The 19,701-nt window shown below is 38.4% G+C and overlaps 2 protein-coding genes across 5 annotated transcripts in view; one reads left to right on the top strand and one right to left on the bottom strand.

Annotated features, from left to right (window-relative positions):
- The window catches only part of LOC103133541 (SH3 and PX domain-containing protein 2A), a 60,548-nt gene extending 59,783 nt beyond the window's left edge, over positions 1 to 765 (bottom strand). The window contains exon 1 of one of the 2 annotated variants that reach the window (XM_007545315.2): positions 330 to 765. In XM_007545315.2, coding sequence (XP_007545377.1) covers positions 330 to 401 — 72 coding nt within the window. In that variant the 5' untranslated portion in view covers positions 402 to 765. The remainder of the gene's footprint in view (positions 1 to 329) is intronic. The other variant, XM_007545316.2, reaches the window with a different exon arrangement.
- A 3,299-nt stretch (positions 766 to 4,064) lies between these two features.
- The window catches only part of slka (STE20-like kinase a), a 21,620-nt gene continuing 5,983 nt past the window's right edge, over positions 4,065 to 19,701 (top strand). For 2 of the 3 annotated variants that reach the window (XM_007545311.2, XM_007545310.2), the window contains exons 1-12: positions 4,065 to 4,685; positions 7,972 to 8,136; positions 10,409 to 10,457; positions 10,900 to 11,049; positions 12,305 to 12,377; positions 12,654 to 12,848; positions 13,021 to 13,102; positions 13,234 to 13,365; positions 13,845 to 15,041; positions 15,121 to 15,251; positions 15,854 to 15,977; positions 16,231 to 16,410. In XM_007545311.2, coding sequence (XP_007545373.1) covers positions 4,536 to 4,685; positions 7,972 to 8,136; positions 10,409 to 10,457; positions 10,900 to 11,049; positions 12,305 to 12,377; positions 12,654 to 12,848; positions 13,021 to 13,102; positions 13,234 to 13,365; positions 13,845 to 15,041; positions 15,121 to 15,251; positions 15,854 to 15,977; positions 16,231 to 16,410 — 2,628 coding nt within the window. In that variant the 5' untranslated portion in view covers positions 4,065 to 4,535. Of the gene's footprint in view, positions 4,686 to 7,971; positions 8,137 to 10,408; positions 10,458 to 10,899; positions 11,050 to 12,304; positions 12,378 to 12,653; positions 12,849 to 13,020; positions 13,103 to 13,233; positions 13,366 to 13,844; positions 15,042 to 15,120; positions 15,252 to 15,853; positions 15,978 to 16,230; positions 16,411 to 18,142; positions 18,236 to 19,701 lie in introns of all 3 variants that reach the window. The other variant, XM_007545308.2, reaches the window with a different exon arrangement.

Below are 19,701 nucleotides of genomic sequence, written 5' to 3'. Positions count from 1 at the left end.
CTAAACATGTAGCATTTTTTTATACTTTTTTTAAACATATTTTTGTTTAATTTACTTGTCAAATGTCATTACAGTATTTATGTAGAAACGTATTTTATGTATTGTATTGGAATCTGATTGATCACAAAATGTCAGATGCCTGTGAAAGCCCATGACAACAATCATATAAATCCCAGTGTTTTGTCAATTGAAAATACGTTCAGTACAGCACAAAGTAGAGAATGAACAGAGCGACATCACAATCCAAGGAAAGGGCATCACGTATGCTTCGCGAAGAATCAGCACTGATAAAGTAGCAACGCAGCTGAGCGGAGGAGAAAACAACTTACATAGTGTTTGGAGGGGTTCCTTCTCTTCTGCACGTCCACGACGTTAACGTCAAGGACAGTGCGGAACTGCATCTTCTCAACAGACCGGACGGGCCTTTATTTAAAGGGAAAACAACTACAAACTGCAAAAGCGCCGATATTTGCCCATGAAACGCCGAAGAGGGAGCTCGAAAGATGCAAAAGTCCTAACTTTGTGCAAACAGTTAAGTAAACTTAAGCGAAGGAAAATAGCGCGATCCACAGTCAGGTTCTGGGTGCCCCCACGAACTGACGGTGTCAAGCGGTCTTTGTGAAGCAATCCGACGCAATAAAACTGGCGAGTAATCAGACTTCTCCACCCTGAAAGAGGGGCTGCACCGCCGCTGTCCGGAGCCAAAGGGGGCAGTCAGAGCGTAATGGGGCGGACCCAGTTCAGCTGGCTGGACACACTTCACAGGACTCTTCAGGAAGGAGGTCAGCATGGCTGGGACTACTACCGCTTCTTTGTTCCGTGGAGCACCAAGCTTTCAGTCAACAGATATCACAAAACGACAGGGATTCCTTCACTGTTGTCCGTTAGTTTCCACAATACTGCTTAGTTGAAATTTAGTCAAACTGGTGCTTTGTGCTTTACTCACTGGTTTATCATTATTACACAGTAATAATGCCTCATTATTACTGAAAATTATTAAAAATGATTTGGTTTGGTCCACATAACTGGTTCAAATCCGCCTTAAGTTAAATTAAACTAAACTTGTCATGTTTTAGGTCAGTTAGAATGACCAAAATTATTTTCTTTTGTTCAATGTAAGACTATTGAGAGGGGTTTATTTAATTATTACTTTAAAAAAATCAGACGTTTCATATTCTTTGTATTTAGCAGAATACGTGTCCAAACTCAGTGATGGCATAGTTACTTTGAAAAAAGTAACTTTAATGGGATTATTGATTACTCCTTGAAAAAGTAACTTAGATTACTGGTTACTTGATTTGGAAAGTAAGTAAGTTACACTAAAAGTAACCTTTTTTTGTTACTTTCAGCAGCTGTTGACAATGTTCCACCACATGTGAAAATTACATTGAGCTTTGCCAATACTTAATTGCTAGTTATTGTTGATGCAACATCAACTATGTGTCTCTACTTATAAGGCTGATGAGGTAAACGCGTATGGTATTAAAACTCAAAATGCACATTTCACTTTATGCTGACCCAGAAAAATTAACATGTTGAAAACTTTTCTTCTTTTCTAAATGTTAAATTATCTTAAAATCTGTATTCCACATCAATGGTGCAGCACATGGGAATAGATTTGTTTCTAAATAAAAGCACATTGTCGTGCAATTTACAATTTTATCAATTTCATAAACAATAGCATTTCATTAGATGACTCTGAAGGAATGGACATTTTTGCATCAAGGCACCAATATCCTGTTATAAATGCTAATCCAAAATATTCATTGTATAAGGGTGATTGATTATTAGAAAACCCTGTTGGTTGCAATTGTGTTGCACAGCTGAAAATCTCACTAACTACTGCGAGAGGAAGGCTTTCATTTGGTTGCAGCAGTTTAATTGGTCAGTCTACTGGAAAGACAGGCTGTTCAATGTGAGAAATCAAAACCATGTTGCCAGTGGGATATTCAAGATGGTTTTCTCTTGTAAGCAAAAGCAAGTTCTCCAGGTACGTATTACTAACCTGCTATTGGTAAAGGATTTTGCTGCCCTCTAGTGGAGGCTTAAACGAGTGTCTGATAATTTAACCTCATGTTGAAACTTCATTCAGACTCAAGAGCACTGGGCGGAGAAAATGGTTACATTTACCCTTTTCCCTTACAGCTCTGAAATACCTCTGCTTTAAAGTGTTTCATTGTGTTTCACACCCTTGACAAGGTGAATCTTATTGTTTTTAGTCAATGTTGGAAAATAATATGTTACATACTTTTTTTTTCTTTTACAACCCATATCAAATAAGAGTTTAGAGTGTGACAAATGTGTATGAGCGTATTGAAAACATAGTTTTCTTTACTTGCTGTAATACCATTATAGTTTATGGCCAAATAATATACTGAATTTATGCAATCTATGTCTTTATATTAAAGTCCTAACACCAATGCACTGTAAACGATAGCATCAAAGTTACATAGGTAACAATAAATATAACATTAAAAAAACAATATCCATTAGATTTTTGAAATTATTTTGCCTTAGGTTATTTTCTTACAATTAGTATTTGGTTTAAAAAGTATCAACCTGCATGTAAATATAAGTCTTTTTCTGTACTCGCATGATGCCAAGCAACTTTCTTAACTAAAACTTTAATGTAGTATTTAAAAGTTGATTTTCCTTCATAAATATGTAAAATAATAGACTGCCAAACAGTTATTTTCACATAGAAACTAAATACAATTTGCTTAGAGTTACAAATCTTACAAACCTGTGTGAGGAAAAAGCAGCCCATAACTTTTGACAAATATCTACTGAAGGAAGTTGGTCATTTTTAAGAACCAGAACTTGTTAGTTTTTGATTTAAAAATAATAATAAAAACAAAAATAGAAAACTTTTGCAAAAAGAGGAAGGAAGCATTGTTTGATGAAAGGAAACAATGTTTGCCTTTTCAACAAACAAACTGGTATTTGTTGAAAAGGCCATGTTTCCAACCACGTGTCAATAAAAATAGATCCAAATAAATATTACTAGTAGTCTTAATGCCATTTTGTTGTGGAAATGCAATGTAATTTTGCATGAAAACACACACACACACACACACACACGCACGCACACACACACACACACAAAAATACACAAAAGAAACTGCTAAAAATGCATTTTTGTAATTGTTTCTGTATTTATAAACATTGTTTGATTCTTGTCATTTTAGTCAAAGTTAAAAGCCATTGTGAAAGATTCAAAGAGCCACTTGTGGTTCAAGAACTGCAGGTTGTAGACCCTTATAACATAACAGATGAGCAACACAGGGAACAACAATGTACTATGAATCAAACTGCACAGGGCGTGAAGGCAAAAAAAAAAACAGAAAGAAGAAAAAAAAGAAAAACATTTTGAACTGGAAAGAACACCGATTGTCTTATGTGTCTTCTTCTTTTTCTTCTTCCTCTTACTACTATTATTATTGTTGTTGTTGTTGTTGTCATTATTATCACTGTTGCTCATTCAAAAATACGGAAACTGGTCAAAGTTACGCGAAAAATGGTATTACAAAATCATAAGATTAAATAAAGTGTAAATTAAGCAATTGACTGCCTCAGTTCAAGCTTTTATTGGCTAACAACTGTAAATGAATTGAGCCGATGACTCTAAATAAGATACAATATTAAATAAAAAAGGACACGAGTATGTGATGGGGGGGATCGGGAGATGGGCGGGGGAGGCGCGGGGTCAGGCGAAAAACACCATTTCCCTCTGTTCATGACGACATTAACACAACTAGCATGCGTGGTTGGGCAGAGCACCTTCCTGCACAGAAGATCCAGGAAACGGACGCCGCCAAGCAAATATGTTTAGTGAAATAGTGACAGGGCAGTCTGCGGCGGAAATTATCTTTCAAATTTAAGGCCCGCAATCTCTTTGTATCAAAATATAAGAACACAACTTTGTAAATAAATGTTTATTAAATATTTGATATTACACTTGTGCCATAAATGTTCATTACGGCATTAAATCTAAAATGTTATTTTCTATGTTCTTGTTATTTTAGCTTTTACTTTGAAATTACAGCGGAAGTGTTGAAACGTGGGTACGTTAGCTTGATGCTAGTGCGCTAACTTCAGTGTGGTCAGCCAACCGAAGCATGAGGTCCGTGTTGTGTCCATTTTATCTCGTTGGCGTTACACTGTAAACATGTCTCGAGGGTGAAGGTATGGTCGGTATTTTGAGTTTTTCTTCGATTTCAGTCTGTATGAAACGGAAACGCTTCCGTTCGAGAACGACGAAGTCTTCTGTCCGTATCCCTCACCTCCTTCGCTAGCGTCCTGTGTCGGCTTCTATCTATGATGTGATTGTGAATAACTATCGTCGAGGGAAGTTATAATTGACATTATCACAGCTGAATGGCTGTAGCACCGGCCTGTCACTGTTTGTTTCACGCCCGCTTGCTCTTATTCCGATAGCCGTTTGAGTTCAGCGACGGGAGGGACCGTTTTGCTGGCGGATTGAGAGAAGAGACCGCATCCACAGCACTTTAGTTCAACGTCTGAAAAACAACAAGATGTCTTTCTTCAATTTTCGGAAGATATTCAAGCTGGGGCCGGATAAAAAGAAGAAGCAGTACGAACATGTACACAGAGACGTAAATCCGGAGGAAATTTGGGAAATAATCGGTGAGCTGGGAGATGGCGCTTTTGGGAAAGTGTACAAGGTAAGTTAAGGCGTTACGTTACATCCGCTTTCTAGTTTTAGCCCCATTTATAAAGACTCGCTGAGATCGGGCGGCGTCTAGTTGTTGAATGGAAGCAAGTGGGTTGATCTGTCATACAGCAGCAACATCGGCTTAGCTTTTGATCGGGCCATAGTTTCATTATTAGCTAGGGCCAGTAGCTAAAAGATAAATAAATAAATAACACAAAATCAAATCTGCAAAAGTTAGCTGCAGAGCTAAACTGTTACCTGCCTCCCTGTTGCAGAAACGTGAAGAACCGTTAAACGTTTCTCTTTTTATTGGTCTAAATCAATGTCAAAAATCACACTTACATTTTTAAACATGACTTTGACATGTGCTTAGTGCAGATTATGGAAGGAGTGGTTCATAACCATTGAATAAACACTGCCGAAAGCTGTCCTTAAATGCTTACATGACATCCACTAGTTACAGTTGAGAAATGTCAAGCATTTTTCAGAACAGTTGCTTTGTAAAGTAATGACACATCCTTTTAAGTTGACCTTTTCTTATATGCATTTGGTTTGTGGCATGTTCTGTTGCAGATATTAATCAGCATTACTTTCTGTAATACGCACCCTGTATTTATTTCACCAAAACAAATGGACAATCTCTAAAAATTAGATCTTTAACTGTGTATTGACTGTTGCTAGGCAGGGACAGAAACACTGAAGTTTTCATACCATTCCCACTGAGGGTGTACATTGTTCAATTAAGGTTAATTAATCAATTTATAAGTATTGTTGATCATTGCTGACCTTCTTTTCCACCTCTTTTTTTTTTGTTTGGTTGTTTTGTTTTTATTCAGGCATTAGCACTTCTAGCACCACTGTGTCCTTTTTCTCAGTCTCCCTTCATTTTTGTTTTCATAAATAATTTTTCAAAGTCCTACGCAAATAATCGGAAGAGATGGGCTGCAGTCCATGTATTGTTTGACTACCGTAATACATCCACTGGATATTTTTGATATGATTCTGCTGCCACAACAAAATGTGCCGTCAATAAATGAACATCAGCTCTGATCAGTGATTGATGGGTGAAATATATATATATATATATATATATATATATATATATATATATATATATATATATATATATATAAAGCCTTACTCTATTTTTGGACAATAAACATATCAGTCAAATATGCACTTGATTCTTTTTATTCTGATTATGTTTTTAATAAAGACTAAAGCAGATTAAACGCGTAAACTTTGAGGCAATGAACAGGGATGTTCTTGTAACTATAAAACTTTATTAAAGAACCACAGCCGATAGCTTGTTTTTTTTCTTTTTTATATATGAAATGATCTAAATTGGTTCAAATCTGAATAATCAGATCACTCTTCAAAAAAAATATCTGAAATTGTTGTTGACCAGAAGAAGTTTGGTCAGATAATTTTGAGTAGTAAACATTCTGTTCTGTTTTTTTCTAGCAGCAACAGTTGGCAGTATATTTTAGTTTATCACTCATCCTATCGTGAGTGTCTCACTCCAGCCAATGCTAAGCTGTCACTTTAAATTGAAGGCTGATTTTCTGCTTTTAGTACTAACATATTCTGCCGGACCTCAGATGTCTCCTCAACTAGGATACTTAACCAGGTTGTTTTGGACTGAGAGTATTTTCTGTCTTGCATCTTTGGCAGATAACATAACCTCTTTGAAATGACTTCCATGCCGGGCCCTGAGGAGGAGTTCTGTGTTTGAACTCTGAGATCATTTAGCCTTTTGAAAAAACTTCTCAGTGTGCCGTCTATGTGGTTCCTTCCTTCCTGAAACTGTTGTCTACAAATAATCCAGTTAATGTTCTATTTAAGTCTTCATTTGCCTTTATTTGTTTCCTAAACTTGTTAGCTGGTCGGTCTAGCTGTAAGGGAAATCTCGGGGCTCCAACGTTTTTTAGCTGCTTAAGCCGCACAATGCACAACAAACCAAACTTAAGCTGACCCGGTGTTGCCTATACGGGACTACCTTCACCAGAGCCATTACTATTCTCATCAGAGTTTTTTGACAGGCCTTTGATGGTTGCCTCCTTTAGGTGTGGCTGGACTGGCTGCTTGCAAAGTGTGAATCAGCTGTTTAAATGAGTCACAAGGGAAAGCAAAAGTGTCCCTAACTCAGGCATGCATGAAGTATATGTTACAAACTGAAGAGGTGTGTCAATTTTAAAGCTCAATACAAACTACCACTGGAAAACTTTGCTTACACAGTGATTCATTTTACGTATTTGAATCAGTTTTTATGTTCAGAACTAAGAAAAACGAGCCTTCATTTGGCAAACTTTAACTGAGCTTTCTCAAGACAGTTGGGCTAAAATGCTGCGTTCACACTGACCAAAAGCAACCCAGTTCTTTGTATTTCTCACATTCTGCGTATGTATTAGGAAGGGTCTGTCAAACAGGCGTCAGCTGGAATGAGAGGAAAGAGCCGGGGAGCATGTCATGTCAGAAAGTGTAAATATAGAGCCTGACACAGCGGTAAATGTTCACACTCCCTTTTTTGTTTTTTTCCTCTGACATTGTGTCTGAATCCATAAACATTAAATCCAATACGAGCCTTAAAATAACTTTTAAAATGGCTTCCAGGTGATCATGGGTGCCCAGTCATTTTTGCTACCAGGATCTTCTACTTTGAAATGGAGGTCTAGGCCCTTCAATGATAGACTGATATTTGGCCTGACTGTAGGAAATGAAGAACAGAAGTGGAAGAATTAAACTGTAGAAAGTCACAGTTGTCTGTGTTTGAAGCAAAATATATTTTTATTTTATATAATTCCTAATGTAGATTAAAGATCTTGTACAGTAAAAAATAGACTCTTCCTAAGGTAGATTTTATGTTACTCTTCATTTTATCCAAAATTATTAACGGAAAACTAAGTGGAAGGAAAAAGTGTGACAGAACAAAATGCACATTAACAGAGATAATTGCCTCCTTGAGAGGATTATGTAAAATGGGCTTTTTTACCTTTGCTTCTGTAATGCTACAGACTCATTTCCTCCGAGCAACATCATAAAGCACAAATTAATGGAAGAGAAGCCAGAACAAAGAATATGTCTCAGTAGTCCGTTTAGCTAACACATAATCATGAACATTAACTAGTTAGAATATAACACTCTCTGTGTAATGAATCCATATAAAATGGGTTTATCTTTTTGGATTGAATTACTAAAATAATGAAGCTTTTCTATAACATTTTAATGCAACCCGCTTCCCGTTTAATCCTTTTGTATTGTTCAGGTTTTAACTGTTTTGTTCATTTTGCTTCCAGGCTCAAAACAAGCAGAACGGGACCCTTGCCGCTGCTAAGGTGATTGACACAAAGACGGAAGATGAATTGGAGGATTACATGGTGGAGATCGACATTCTGGCCTCCTGCAACCACCACCACATTGTCAAACTGCTAGACGCTTTCTACTTTGAAGGCAAACTTTGGGTAAGTTTCATAGTTCCCTGAATGGTGACGCTGTTTTCCTTTTGGTGAAACTCCAAAATGGAGCTTTTTTTTTTTTTGCTTTAAATGTAATGTAAAGAGCTTTAATCCTCGTTAGCTAAGATAGATTTTTATGCTTCCTCAACTGGAAACTGCAAATGTATTTACATTTATGGAACGCCGGCAGTTTCTGACGTTCCTTTAAGATCAACATTATCATCCAGCTATTTCTTTTTGAGCTGTGCCGTTTGAATATGTGTGCTGTACATCTCATTCTGTGAGCACTAAGAGGTCCCAGAGCAATTACGTCCTGTCAGGCGGTGTCATGTGACTGCCCCTTGTGGACCAGCAACGGCTATAGGAAAATAATGGAATGGTTTTGGTGGCTGGAGAAAGTGCCTGTGAATAATTCAGAGATGCATGCAGGTCATGTCTCTGGAGCCTGTCTCTTAAGCAGCATGATTAATTCCTAACTGCCTCTGCTTTGTCTGGGTCGATCAGTTAATGTATGATTTATTCCCCTATTCGGCTGTGGGATTTAAGTTGGCAGATTTTAAGTTGTACTTATAGTAACAAAGTGAATGCTTAGTGAAAGCGAAATCTCCATGGCATGATAGGTGTTACTAGCACTATTGCAAAACTGGTCTAACCACGTTCTTCTCATTGTTTGAATTCACAAATGGAGAGGAAAGTTCAAGTTCAGTTTTTATTTATTTTTTTATATTAACCATCTGGTGCAAAAAGCTGCCAAGTACTGAAGCAAAGCTTAATGGAGTTGAAGTGGGAGCCAAGTTCATTGAATTAGCCCTGACTGGAGGTGTAAAGCTGTCTCTTCTTTTTGTACGCTCAGAGGAAAATGAAAACCTGCAGTTTTATTATTATTCAACAGATCAAACAAGAATAATTCAAATAACTCAGCACATCTAATAAGCTGATTGTCCAGAAATACAAATTTTACCGACTATTGCACCCTTTGCCATGACAACAAGCTGCAAATATAATTCATGTTTCTATGCTACAGCTGTCTTTTCAATTTGAGACTTCTAGTCAAGCATCTATGATGGCCACCCTGGTGTCTTTTCCTTGGTGGTCTATTGATCCACGAGGCTGAAAAGTTCCGACTTCAAATCTACAGAACAAAATCCTGAAGCCTCTTTGGTTTATTTATGTAACTGAACAAACTGGAGTTGACTTTTCTTGTGCTTCCGGCTCAGTGTTGGTGCATGTCTTAGAGTTTCAGTCCAGGAGCGATTGAGAGATTTGCATGGGCCTCGCGGTGGAAACTGACACGTCAGTGGCTGCTGGCACCAAGTCGTACTGCAGGTCTTTTAAAGGCCAGTGAGGGATTTTTGACCACCAGCCTTCTCAGGAATCTGGTGGCCGTTGTTGACAGCTCTGTTGCCGATGTTACTTTAGCAATAAACTGAGCTCTCTGCTTTCAGCTGCATCTCAAACAACCTTCAGGGCCTTTTTTTTTTTGTATCATTTTCCTTATTTGAGCAAAACAACAATCTCCTCTAAACTTTTAGGACAGTTCTCTTGACTTGGCCATATCCCCAGCATGAAGTGAAACATGACAATCAACAGGTCAGATATTTTAGGTGTTCTATCTCAGCCACACTTGTTATACCTTCATTGGTTGCATCATATGTGTCTGAGAACAAATGTGGTTTGTAAATGTGACCTCTTATGAAAAACCTGCTTCTAATTAGATTTAGATCGATATGAAATCCTTGCAGTAATGATTTAACTGAACTATCTAAACTGTTTTTGTACAATTTTATTGCAAACTGAACAATTTACAAATTTGACGATGCTCCAAAATCTATTAAATAATGTCATTTATTTAATACAAAGTGTTTTTTACTTTGTAAAAAATAATGCAAAACTAATGCATTATTTATGCAATATAATGCATTACTATTTTGCATTAAAATAATGCAAGATACACAACTCCAGCACCTCAATCAATCATGAGATTTTAGTTTCTAAACAGTGTGTTAGATTATTGCAACAGTTTGATGTTGCAATAATCTCAGAATGTGTTGAAGAAGCAATAATTGAAGCTGCACATTTAACTAAGATAATAAAAAAAAGAAACAGAAAATATGTCTAGATTAGGAGCTCACTGTGATCTGAGAGCACCTGATTGATTAGGCCCCTGGAATGTCATCACTGTCTAATCAATAAAGGCCCTGGGAGTGGAATGTCTCCTTGTATTATATTACCTTGTTTCTGATGGTCTTCCTCTTTTTTTTTTCTTTTTTTTTTTCAGATTCTGATTGAGTTCTGTGCTGGCGGTGCGGTCGATGCCATCATGCTGGGTAAGACCTTCATCTGCTGAACAAAGTAGGACAAAGTGTTTAACAGGATTTTTTTATTTATTTATTTTTACCATTCTGAAGTGGGAACAGCCAACTCTTTATTGCACAGGGGGAGTTTTCTCTCTCTTTTCACTGTTGTTATTGTAGCTCAGGTTTCATAGCCGTTCCAACTATGTGGCTCCTAAATTCTGTCTTGTTTTGAAACACTTTGCCTCTTTGTTTTTAATGACAAAGCTGAACTTTAACTTACTCAACCGTTCGATGTACATCGATTATACTCTGTGGTTTGACTTGGATGCATCCAGTCATGCATACAGGATGACATAAGGTTGGACTTTGTCCCCCGTCTGCCATGGGATACCATCGAAAAATTACATTTGATGTAAATCTGTGCAGATGGCCTAGTGTCGTTTTACTGAGTGTGCGTGTTGTTGATCATCAGAACTCGAGAGACCCCTGACTGAGCCCCAGATCCGGGTGGTGTGTAAGCAGACGCTGGAGGCCTTGACGTACCTTCACGAGAACAAGGTCATCCACAGAGACCTGAAAGCTGGAAACATCCTCCTCTCCCTGGACGGAGAAGTAAAACTTGGTAAAAAAGCTTTGCAGCTTGTTTTAGTAAATGCAGTTGACATGTGCAGATGCTGGACTAATGCACAGGCTTGCAGAAAGTATTCACATCCTTTGATCCTTTTTACATTTTGTCATGTTGCAGCTGCAAACTTAAATGCATTTTTTTGGGGGATTTTATCTGATAGTCTGACAGCAGGAAGTGTGCAGTTGTAAAGTAGAAGGACGAGAAGTCTTGTTCTTAAAAGTTTTACGGATAAAGATTTGAAAAGTTTGGTGAAAAATTGTATTCAGACTCCTGACGTCCCCAAATGAAATCTTTATTTAACTTTTTGTGTTATATGCAGAATGAGATGAGTACAAACTAGCACTGCACAATAAGCCTGAACACATCCTCCACATGGTGATGGCAGCATTATGATGAAAGGATGTTCAGCCTACATGCTGATTGACACACAAACAGTTTAGATCAGTTTATGTGTCAAAATGTCCCAGTGCAACTCCAGACTTAAATCTAATTGAAAATCTGTCACAGCTTGAAAATTACCGTGGATTCTCTTCATCCAGTCAGACTGAGCCTTAAAAAAATTTCCAAAGAAGATTGAGCAGAATTTTAAGTTTCTGTGCAAAGCTGGTTGAATCCAAACACACGGTCTACTTTTTAGACATTTTTTAAAAACTGTTGAATACCATGAATAATTTTCCTTCAGCTTCAAAATTATTTATTTTGTCAGTATCACATAAAATCCCAATAAAAGACATTCAAGTGAATGGGGAAAAAAAAGGTGCAAATGTTCAAGTGGCGTGAATGCAAACTCTGGATTCATTCCCTGTGTATTTAATAGGCAACAAAGAAAACCAAGCGATGCACTTCTCATGTATTGTTTATAAATCACGGATCTGCTGCAGCCGGTGATGCATCAAATCAGTTACATAATTTTCCACCAGTAAAGTATTCATGTAGCTGCCGTAGCGCACATAGCCGCTCTTTCCCTGATGATTCATGTTCTGTAGGCAGAGGGTCATGGTGTTAGCCTGGCAAACAATAATTATCAAGCTGGTCACCAGGACTTAATGATACAGCTTTCTTCTTCCAAGACGTGTGAGAAAAAGCCTAGCTGATAGTTTATGACATTGGGAGGTTTTTGCAAAGCATGTTTGCATTAAGGAGGTTCAGATTTATGGCTTTTATGGTTTATAAAAGCCATTTTATGGTTTATTGAGTCAAATTTCAATTGAATTGAATTGTGAAAACACTTGTTAATTTCTACTTTCAGCTGATTTCGGTGTGTCGGCTAAAAATACCAACACATTACAGAGAAGAGATTCTTTCATCGGCACTCCGTATTGGTGAGTCATCCTTTCTAAATATAGGGAGGCACTCCTTTCTTTACTTCTTATTATTCTCTCATTTCCTGCTGTGCCATTGCATGTGAAGTTACAGAAAAATACTTTTTTCATCAGTTTAGAAGCACTTATATGTTGGACATCCTTTATACTGTATCGCTTAGCCTTCCTGTCTTTCCACCTCCCTACTAAATGCACACATGCAACGTTTAAATCACTTTCTATCCCCTTATTAATTGAATAAAGCCTAAAATTAGTGATTGACTGAATTTTTTTCAGGATGGCTCCAGAGGTTGTGATGTGTGAAACTTCCAAAGATCGTCCGTATGACTACAAGGCCGATATCTGGTCCCTGGGGGTGACCCTCATAGAGCTGGCACAGGTCGAGCCGCCCAACCATGAGATGAATCCCATGAGGGTGCTGCTGAAAATAGCCAAGTCTGAACCGCCCACTCTGATGCACCCCTCTCGCTGGTGAGATTGTTTAGTCTTGATTAAAAGTCGAGGTGGCACTGGGATGCTTACCGATTGGAGTTAACAGGATATCCTATGTATTTCCTTTTATGTCCAAAATGCATTCTGAAAATCTGCAATATGACTTTGGTATTTTAATAGCAAGGAACCTAATGCTTCACATATTTAACAGGTCGCCAGAATTCAACGACTTCCTGCGAAGATCGCTGGACAAAAATGTGGACAATAGGTGGAGTTCAACACAGCTACTGCAGGTTGGCTTCCTGTTCAGCGTTACTTTCACACCTCTGATGTAAAGTTGATGATGTAAAGTTGGCATTGCGCAGAGAAGGGTTAATTTTTTGTGTTGACTTTCTGTTTTTTTCCTCACCTTTTGGGCATCTAGCATCCTTTTGTGACCAGCGTGACTGACAGCAGACCTCTTAGAGAGCTTATAGCCGAAGCCAAAGCTGAGGTCACAGAAGAGATCGAAGATGGCAAAGAAGAGGAAGAGGAGGAGGAACCTGATACTCCTGCGGTGGGTTATGTTATGTTGTTGCTAGAATGTTCACAATTTGCAAGAGAACATGAATTGCAAACATAAGACGCAGTAGAATAAAAATTAAGCAAAACATGGGAAAATCTCTTTTAGTTTGAGGTTGAACATGATACCTACACAGGCTGGAAAGCTGGAAATTTGATTAAGAAAATGCAAAAATTCAGTTTAGAAAAATCTTGAATTTTGATAAAAATATTTTATTTTGTAGCTTAAAGATAATTTTTTGGGGAAAAAATACATTTTTATATTAATTTGACATTTATCTTTAATTTGCTGCATCACAACACAAGCATTGGTCCCTTTGAATTATGTTGACTTTTTTTTTTAAATATGATCTTTTCACTGAACAACAGCAATTATTATTTTCTAGCAAATGTAAAATTATCTCATTTATTTATTTTATTAGTTTAAAAGGAAATCACAACTATTTTAAAGCCATTTGTTTTTCTACCCATCAGGCAGTTCCTGGGCACAAAAGAGCACCATCAGATGTCAGCATGGCCAGTTCAGAGGAAGACAAAGTGCCACCTACTCCCTCCAACCTGGAATCTGTTACAGAAAAAACTGAAGCTGAGCCTGTGGAAGACCGGAGCAGCGATAAGCTCTCGGACGAAGGACTCGGAACAAGCGAAGTGGACAAGACGGAGGACGAGAAGCTCAATGAAGTTTCTGCCAGCAGCGAGGACCTGACCCCTGCACCAGCGGAGACGAGCAAAGACCTGGATTCTGCAAAGGTTCAACTAGATGTTGATCAAACTGAAGAGATCTCTGGTGAGGCGGCAGTGTCAAAGCCAGATGAAGTTGTCAAGTCCCAAAAACCTCCCTCAGAAGTTGAAGAAGCTGAGGAACTGAAGGAGATATCGGAGAAAATGGACATGGAGGAGGAAACTATCCAAGACAAAATGGAGCTAGATGAAGATAAACAGCAGCCAGGTGAAGGCGGTGCTGCAGATTCAGTTGAATCACAAGAAATCCCTGAAGGTACAACAGCAGATGAAGTAGCAGTGGGTGAGGAAGAAAGCAAAGATTTAAAGGAGGAGATCACCGAACACATGAAAGTGACAGAAGACGGAATCAAAAACATCACCGATGAGACTGTTGAAAATGTTGATGCTGATAATTCACAGTCAACTTTAATAGACACAAAAATAAATGGAGACATGGACAGCAAGTCTAGTGTAGAGGAGTCTTCCACTGAGGCTGTTTTAGAAAACAGAAGCACAGAAAATCAATCAGAAGAGACAAAAGACGAAGTCCCCGAAGAGTCCGAGCCGCCAAAACAAGAAAATGAGAGCAAAGTGGAGGAAGAACTCGAGGAACGAGCGCCAAGTGAATCTAATCAAGTCAGCGACGACGTCAAAGTCACGTCAGAAGTTTCTGAAGTTATCTCTCAGGATGTCTCGGTTAAGGAAGATGGAGAAAAGGGTACTCAGGCAGATGAGGTCACCTCACAAGACAGCGTCTCTGTCCAGGAGAGTGAAACCGACTCAGAAAGCAGGATGGAGCAGGGAAGCCCTGCTGTGACCAAGTCAGACGTGGAGAAGGACTCTGACTCAGGAAGCAGCTCTGCTGCCGATAGCAACAGCCTCGACCTTAATCTGTCCATCTCCAGCTTCCTGTCCAAGAGCAAAGACGGAGGCTCTATATCTATGCAGGTAAAGCTAAACGCTCCTCAGCCCCTGTTGCCAAGTAATTATTTGCCTTGATGTAAATCCACCTGAATTATTTTGGTAGGAGTCAAAACGTCAGAAGAAGACTCTGAAGAAGACCCGGAAGTTCTTGGTAGATGGTGTGGAGGTCAGCGTGACAACGTCAAAGATAGTGACGGATAACGACGCCAAAAGTGAGGAGATGAGGTTCCTGAGGTACGGCCCGATGCACTGTTCAGTCTAAAATTAGGACGTGACCCGTTTACCGTCCCCGCCTGCCTTAAATAGCTCTCATTCATTTTGCAACTCCCACAACGTTTTACAAATGCCAGATGGGTTATCTGCCATGATTCATGCTGTGTTATGGCACATTCATCTCTAATTTTGCATTTTAAAGATAAAACACCTTCACTGTACAAGGTCTGACTGTTTAGTATCTTTTCCTGTAAAAGTTTTACATTTTGTCACAAATAATACAAAATCGAAAGTATTATTTCAGTCTGGTTTTATAAGATAAAGCAAAACAAAGTACTAGAAAAAACATGCAAAACAAGTCTCAGCATTTTAAAACATTTAATTTTTAATAATTTAGCCAAATCAAAATTTTCCAAAAAATAATTTACAAAAACAGAACATTTTATGAAATTGATTTATCGCCCACTCCTATGATCAGATCATAAACTGAAAACTACCCAAAAAATAAAAGAAGGGGGGGGGGAAATCTTTTAATGTATAAATATACAATTTGCAAATGAATCAGTTTGTTTCGTGTTCGCTGTTGTGTTGATCTGATAAGTCATTTTGTGCGGCTTCTTCAGGCGGCAAGAGCTGAGAGAGCTTCGCCTCCTTCAGAAAGAGGAGCAAAGGGCCCAGCAGGAGCTGAGCAACAAGCTGCAGCAGCAGAGAGAACAAATCTACCGGCGCTTTGAACAGGAAACTACTGTGAGTCACTTTGTTTCTACCGCAAGTGGTGTAATGTTTCTTTTTCCTTCGTTTTTTTTTTTCCTTCTCTTTTTGGCAAACTCTTCAGAAATGAGCGCTGACATGAGTAGAAATCTGTGGCATCTAGAATGAAACTCTGAAGATGTTGGTGTCTGTTCATTAGTCAGCAAACTGTCAAAGGCTTTCGTACTGGATTGTTAAAAACGCCTTTATAGAAATGTCTACGGTCACCTCGTCCTGTTTCGTTTGACAGGCAAAGAAACGTCAGTATGACCAAGAGGTGGAGAACCTTGAGAAGAAGCAGAAGCAGACGATCGAGCGGCTGGAACAGGATCACACCAGCCGGCTCCGAGACGAAGCCAAGCGCATCAAAGCGGACCAGGACAAAGAGCTGTCCAAGTTCCAGAACATGCTGAAGAACAGGAAGAAGGAGGTACATACCTGTACGGCGGTTTGCGCCGGGGCTCTGCTCATTTCTGGCGTCTGCATGTCACGCGGAGCTTTTTAATGTTTCTTGTCGAACAACTTAACTGCGGCTCGGTTTGTTTCGTTGCGCCGATCCTGTGGGAGTGCTGTGGCCAGCTGCTCTGTTGGTGTGGTGTGCAGACGATCGCTGCAGACCAGCTCTAGCTTCTCCCCTAAATGCTCCTTAATCCATTTTTTTCCATATCGGTCTTAATCTGTGTTAAGGTTTCTGCTGCTTCTCTGCTCTCCGGCTTCCTCCTGAGAGCTGAATCCTCCGGAGTGCTCGTCTTTTAAAAACCTTTTAATGGAGTTCAGTCTTGCTGTCGTGTGCCATATTTCCTGTCCTTGCCTCTTCAGCGGGATCTGCTTGCTTTGCAGAGTGCTTTTAGATGTTCTGAACATTTGCTGCTTTTTCTTTGTCTTAGTGCAGTTAAGTTGTTTGGCTTCTGTTCTGCTGCTTCCCCCTTTTTTTCTTTTCTTTTAATTTTAACGTAAAATATCTCAGCTGCATCCTTAAATATGTTTGTAGTTTTGTTTTTAAAATGTTTTTGTTGTTTAGACATGTAATCTAACTGTATATTGAACTAACCATGTTTGTTCTATGAATGTGTGAGTTTGTACTGGTTATGGGATGATCAATGTTATATCTATAAAGGTGCTGGGTGTCTTTGGGTTAAGTAATCCTTGCCTTGCATCAGAGTAACTGATATGGAATCCAATAAAATCTATGATAGCCTGTTAACTTGTTTCAACACATTCTTGGTCATATTTCAACAGAAATTGTATTTACACGTTTTGGTGATAGAAATGAGTTGATACAGTTGATATAAAATGTGCACACACTCCTGTTAAAATGACATTGTGACAATAATTCATGATTTTTTTTTTGTGTATTTTAAACTGCTCAATTGGGAAAAGTCATACTTTTTTGTTTGGATTCAATCAGTCAAACTTTATTTAAAGAGCCCTTTATATATAGTCGTATGCAACACAAACTCTTAAACAAAAAGACAGACATTTAACCACTAGAGTTGGACAGATTTAAATTAGCAGAATATTTGTGTCAAGTATTCAAACTGCTAAAACAAGTAATAATTTGCAGCATTGCATCAACAAAGTATTATTTTAAGGGTTTGTCCATTTCCCCTTAAATAAATTAGTTTTTCTAGTTGAAATTAACAAGATTTATACTATATAAAGATTTATGTTGCAGCATTTTAAAAGGTGAGTGTGCACTTTAAAGATGCACTGTTCATGCATTTTCGCATGAAGTTAGAACAGCTTGTATTTAGTTAAAAAAAAAAAAAAACTTGTTTTGAAGCTAAATAATCTCTACTCCATGTCAGTTACTCTTTTCCTTTAATCTCGTCGGTCAGGACGTTCAAACCTGTGGCTGTGGTGGAGTTAATCAAACGCAAACATAATGAAGCTTTTCTTGGACTAACACCTTCTGGCATGCATCAGTTAAACTCCTGACGTGTACATATTGCAGTTCAGTCTTAAATTTTACAGAAATGATTTAATAAATGTCCAAAAAGATGAGGCGGAGGGGAGAAATTGGCATGATGGCGGTAAATCTGTCGGTGGCTGGATGCTGCAACTCTTCTGTCAAAGAGGGAGCCGTGCATGTCTTCCCCTGGTTGTTGGGCAGCTTTGTCAGATTTTAAGAACAATACGGCATCAACTAGTTTCTGCTGTAGGCCGTTCAGGAGGTCGGACAGTCACCCAAACACATGAGAAAAGAGCTCATGAAACGCATAAAAGAGGACCTGGCGCTCCTCCAGACTGCAGAGGTAAAGCATTGCCTTCTCTGTTTTTTATTCTTCTGACTTAATTTGCACAAGCAATATATCTGTATTTCCTGTTTGTCTAGCTTTTTAGGTTTTAATTGGATTCTGGCCACATTTATTGGCACCACCTGGTGAAGCTGTGTGAAAAGCCTTAAAGAAAACAACAAAGTGGTATAATCTCACTCTGAAACATTTAAATGTAACTGAAGCATTTTTTTTTTTCATTTTAAGTTAAGTAAAACTTTCCGAGTTCATTGTTTATTGGGTATGTAAATTTTGACATGGCATTTATTTCTCCACCACACACAGCGATTAATGATCCATGACATATAGACAAATAAACAGCGAACGTTAAGGGCTGACCTGTAAGCAGCAAATGGTTTTACAGAGTTTGACTGCAGGAGTCCCAATAATTTTCAGGTGGGATTGAATATATAAAAAATATTTTGCCTCCTAAATAAAAATTCTCAGCTTAAATAAAAAGAGCCATTTTAGTTGTTTTTCCACATCTTTAGCAAGGATGCCAACAAATGTGACTCACTCTGTCCCCATTTCTAGAGTTCTAACTCTGTAGCCATTAAAGTTTCCTTTATCTAGTGTAACTCATTTGGAGGTGAACAATAAGCAGATTTTTATCGACTCCAGTGGTTATTGTAACATAAAAAATTTGCGCAGTCATTTTATATCTGAATAGTTTTTGAGTACTGAATTCTGGTGCATTCATTGAGCTTTATGTGGAAACGTGTTTCCATGACTCCACAGGCTGCTTAGTAATGTTGATCCTGATTTCCTGCTTTAATCTACGTAAATCAAAAGGAAAATCATTGATCTTTATATTTAGTCCATTAAAATGCACGATAAAGTAGAAAACATGACAACTTATCATTTGCAGCTTTAAGTGCATTTGTTTTGTTTTTGTCACTGCAACTTGCTTTGGCGTTTGATATCTGGTTGCCATTTTAGTATTGCTGTGGTTTTTCACAAAATGTTCTATTAAAAATAGTAACCACATGAACTTCCTGCAGTATTGTTGGACGTTTGTCCTGCTTCTGCCATTTCATACATTACAGTTAGGAGAGGAGATCATTTAGGTCTTACTTGATAGATAACTGAAGAGTTTCTAGCAGGAAACATCTGAATTGAAAACCGTTTCCAAACGTCGCCTTCCAAAGCAAACTTCCGATTATGACGCTCGATTAGCCGGCGGCGTTTAAAAAAAAGCTGCTCCTTTGCATGCCGGGTTCACATAAGATGCTGAATTAATTATCCGCTTTAAAGCATGCCATTATGAGAAGTGCTTTAATAACTAATTAATTGGCTTCCTCCTAACATTTACCGGAGCAGTTCCCCACGCATTAAGCTGACTGACATCCCCAAAGTGGAAGACCCACGTCTTACACAACTCTGGAAGAACGGGTTGGTGTGAGTGTGTGTGTGTGTGTGTGTGTGTGTGTGTGTGTGTGTGTGTG

The sequence above is a fragment of the Poecilia formosa genome, unplaced genomic scaffold, assembly GCF_000485575.1.
Source record: "Poecilia formosa unplaced genomic scaffold, Poecilia_formosa-5.1.2 Scaffold12, whole genome shotgun sequence".
NCBI lineage: Eukaryota > Metazoa > Chordata > Actinopteri > Cyprinodontiformes > Poeciliidae > Poecilia > Poecilia formosa.
Note: the sequence above shows the minus strand (reverse complement) of the source record. Positions and strands in the feature narration are given on the sequence as shown.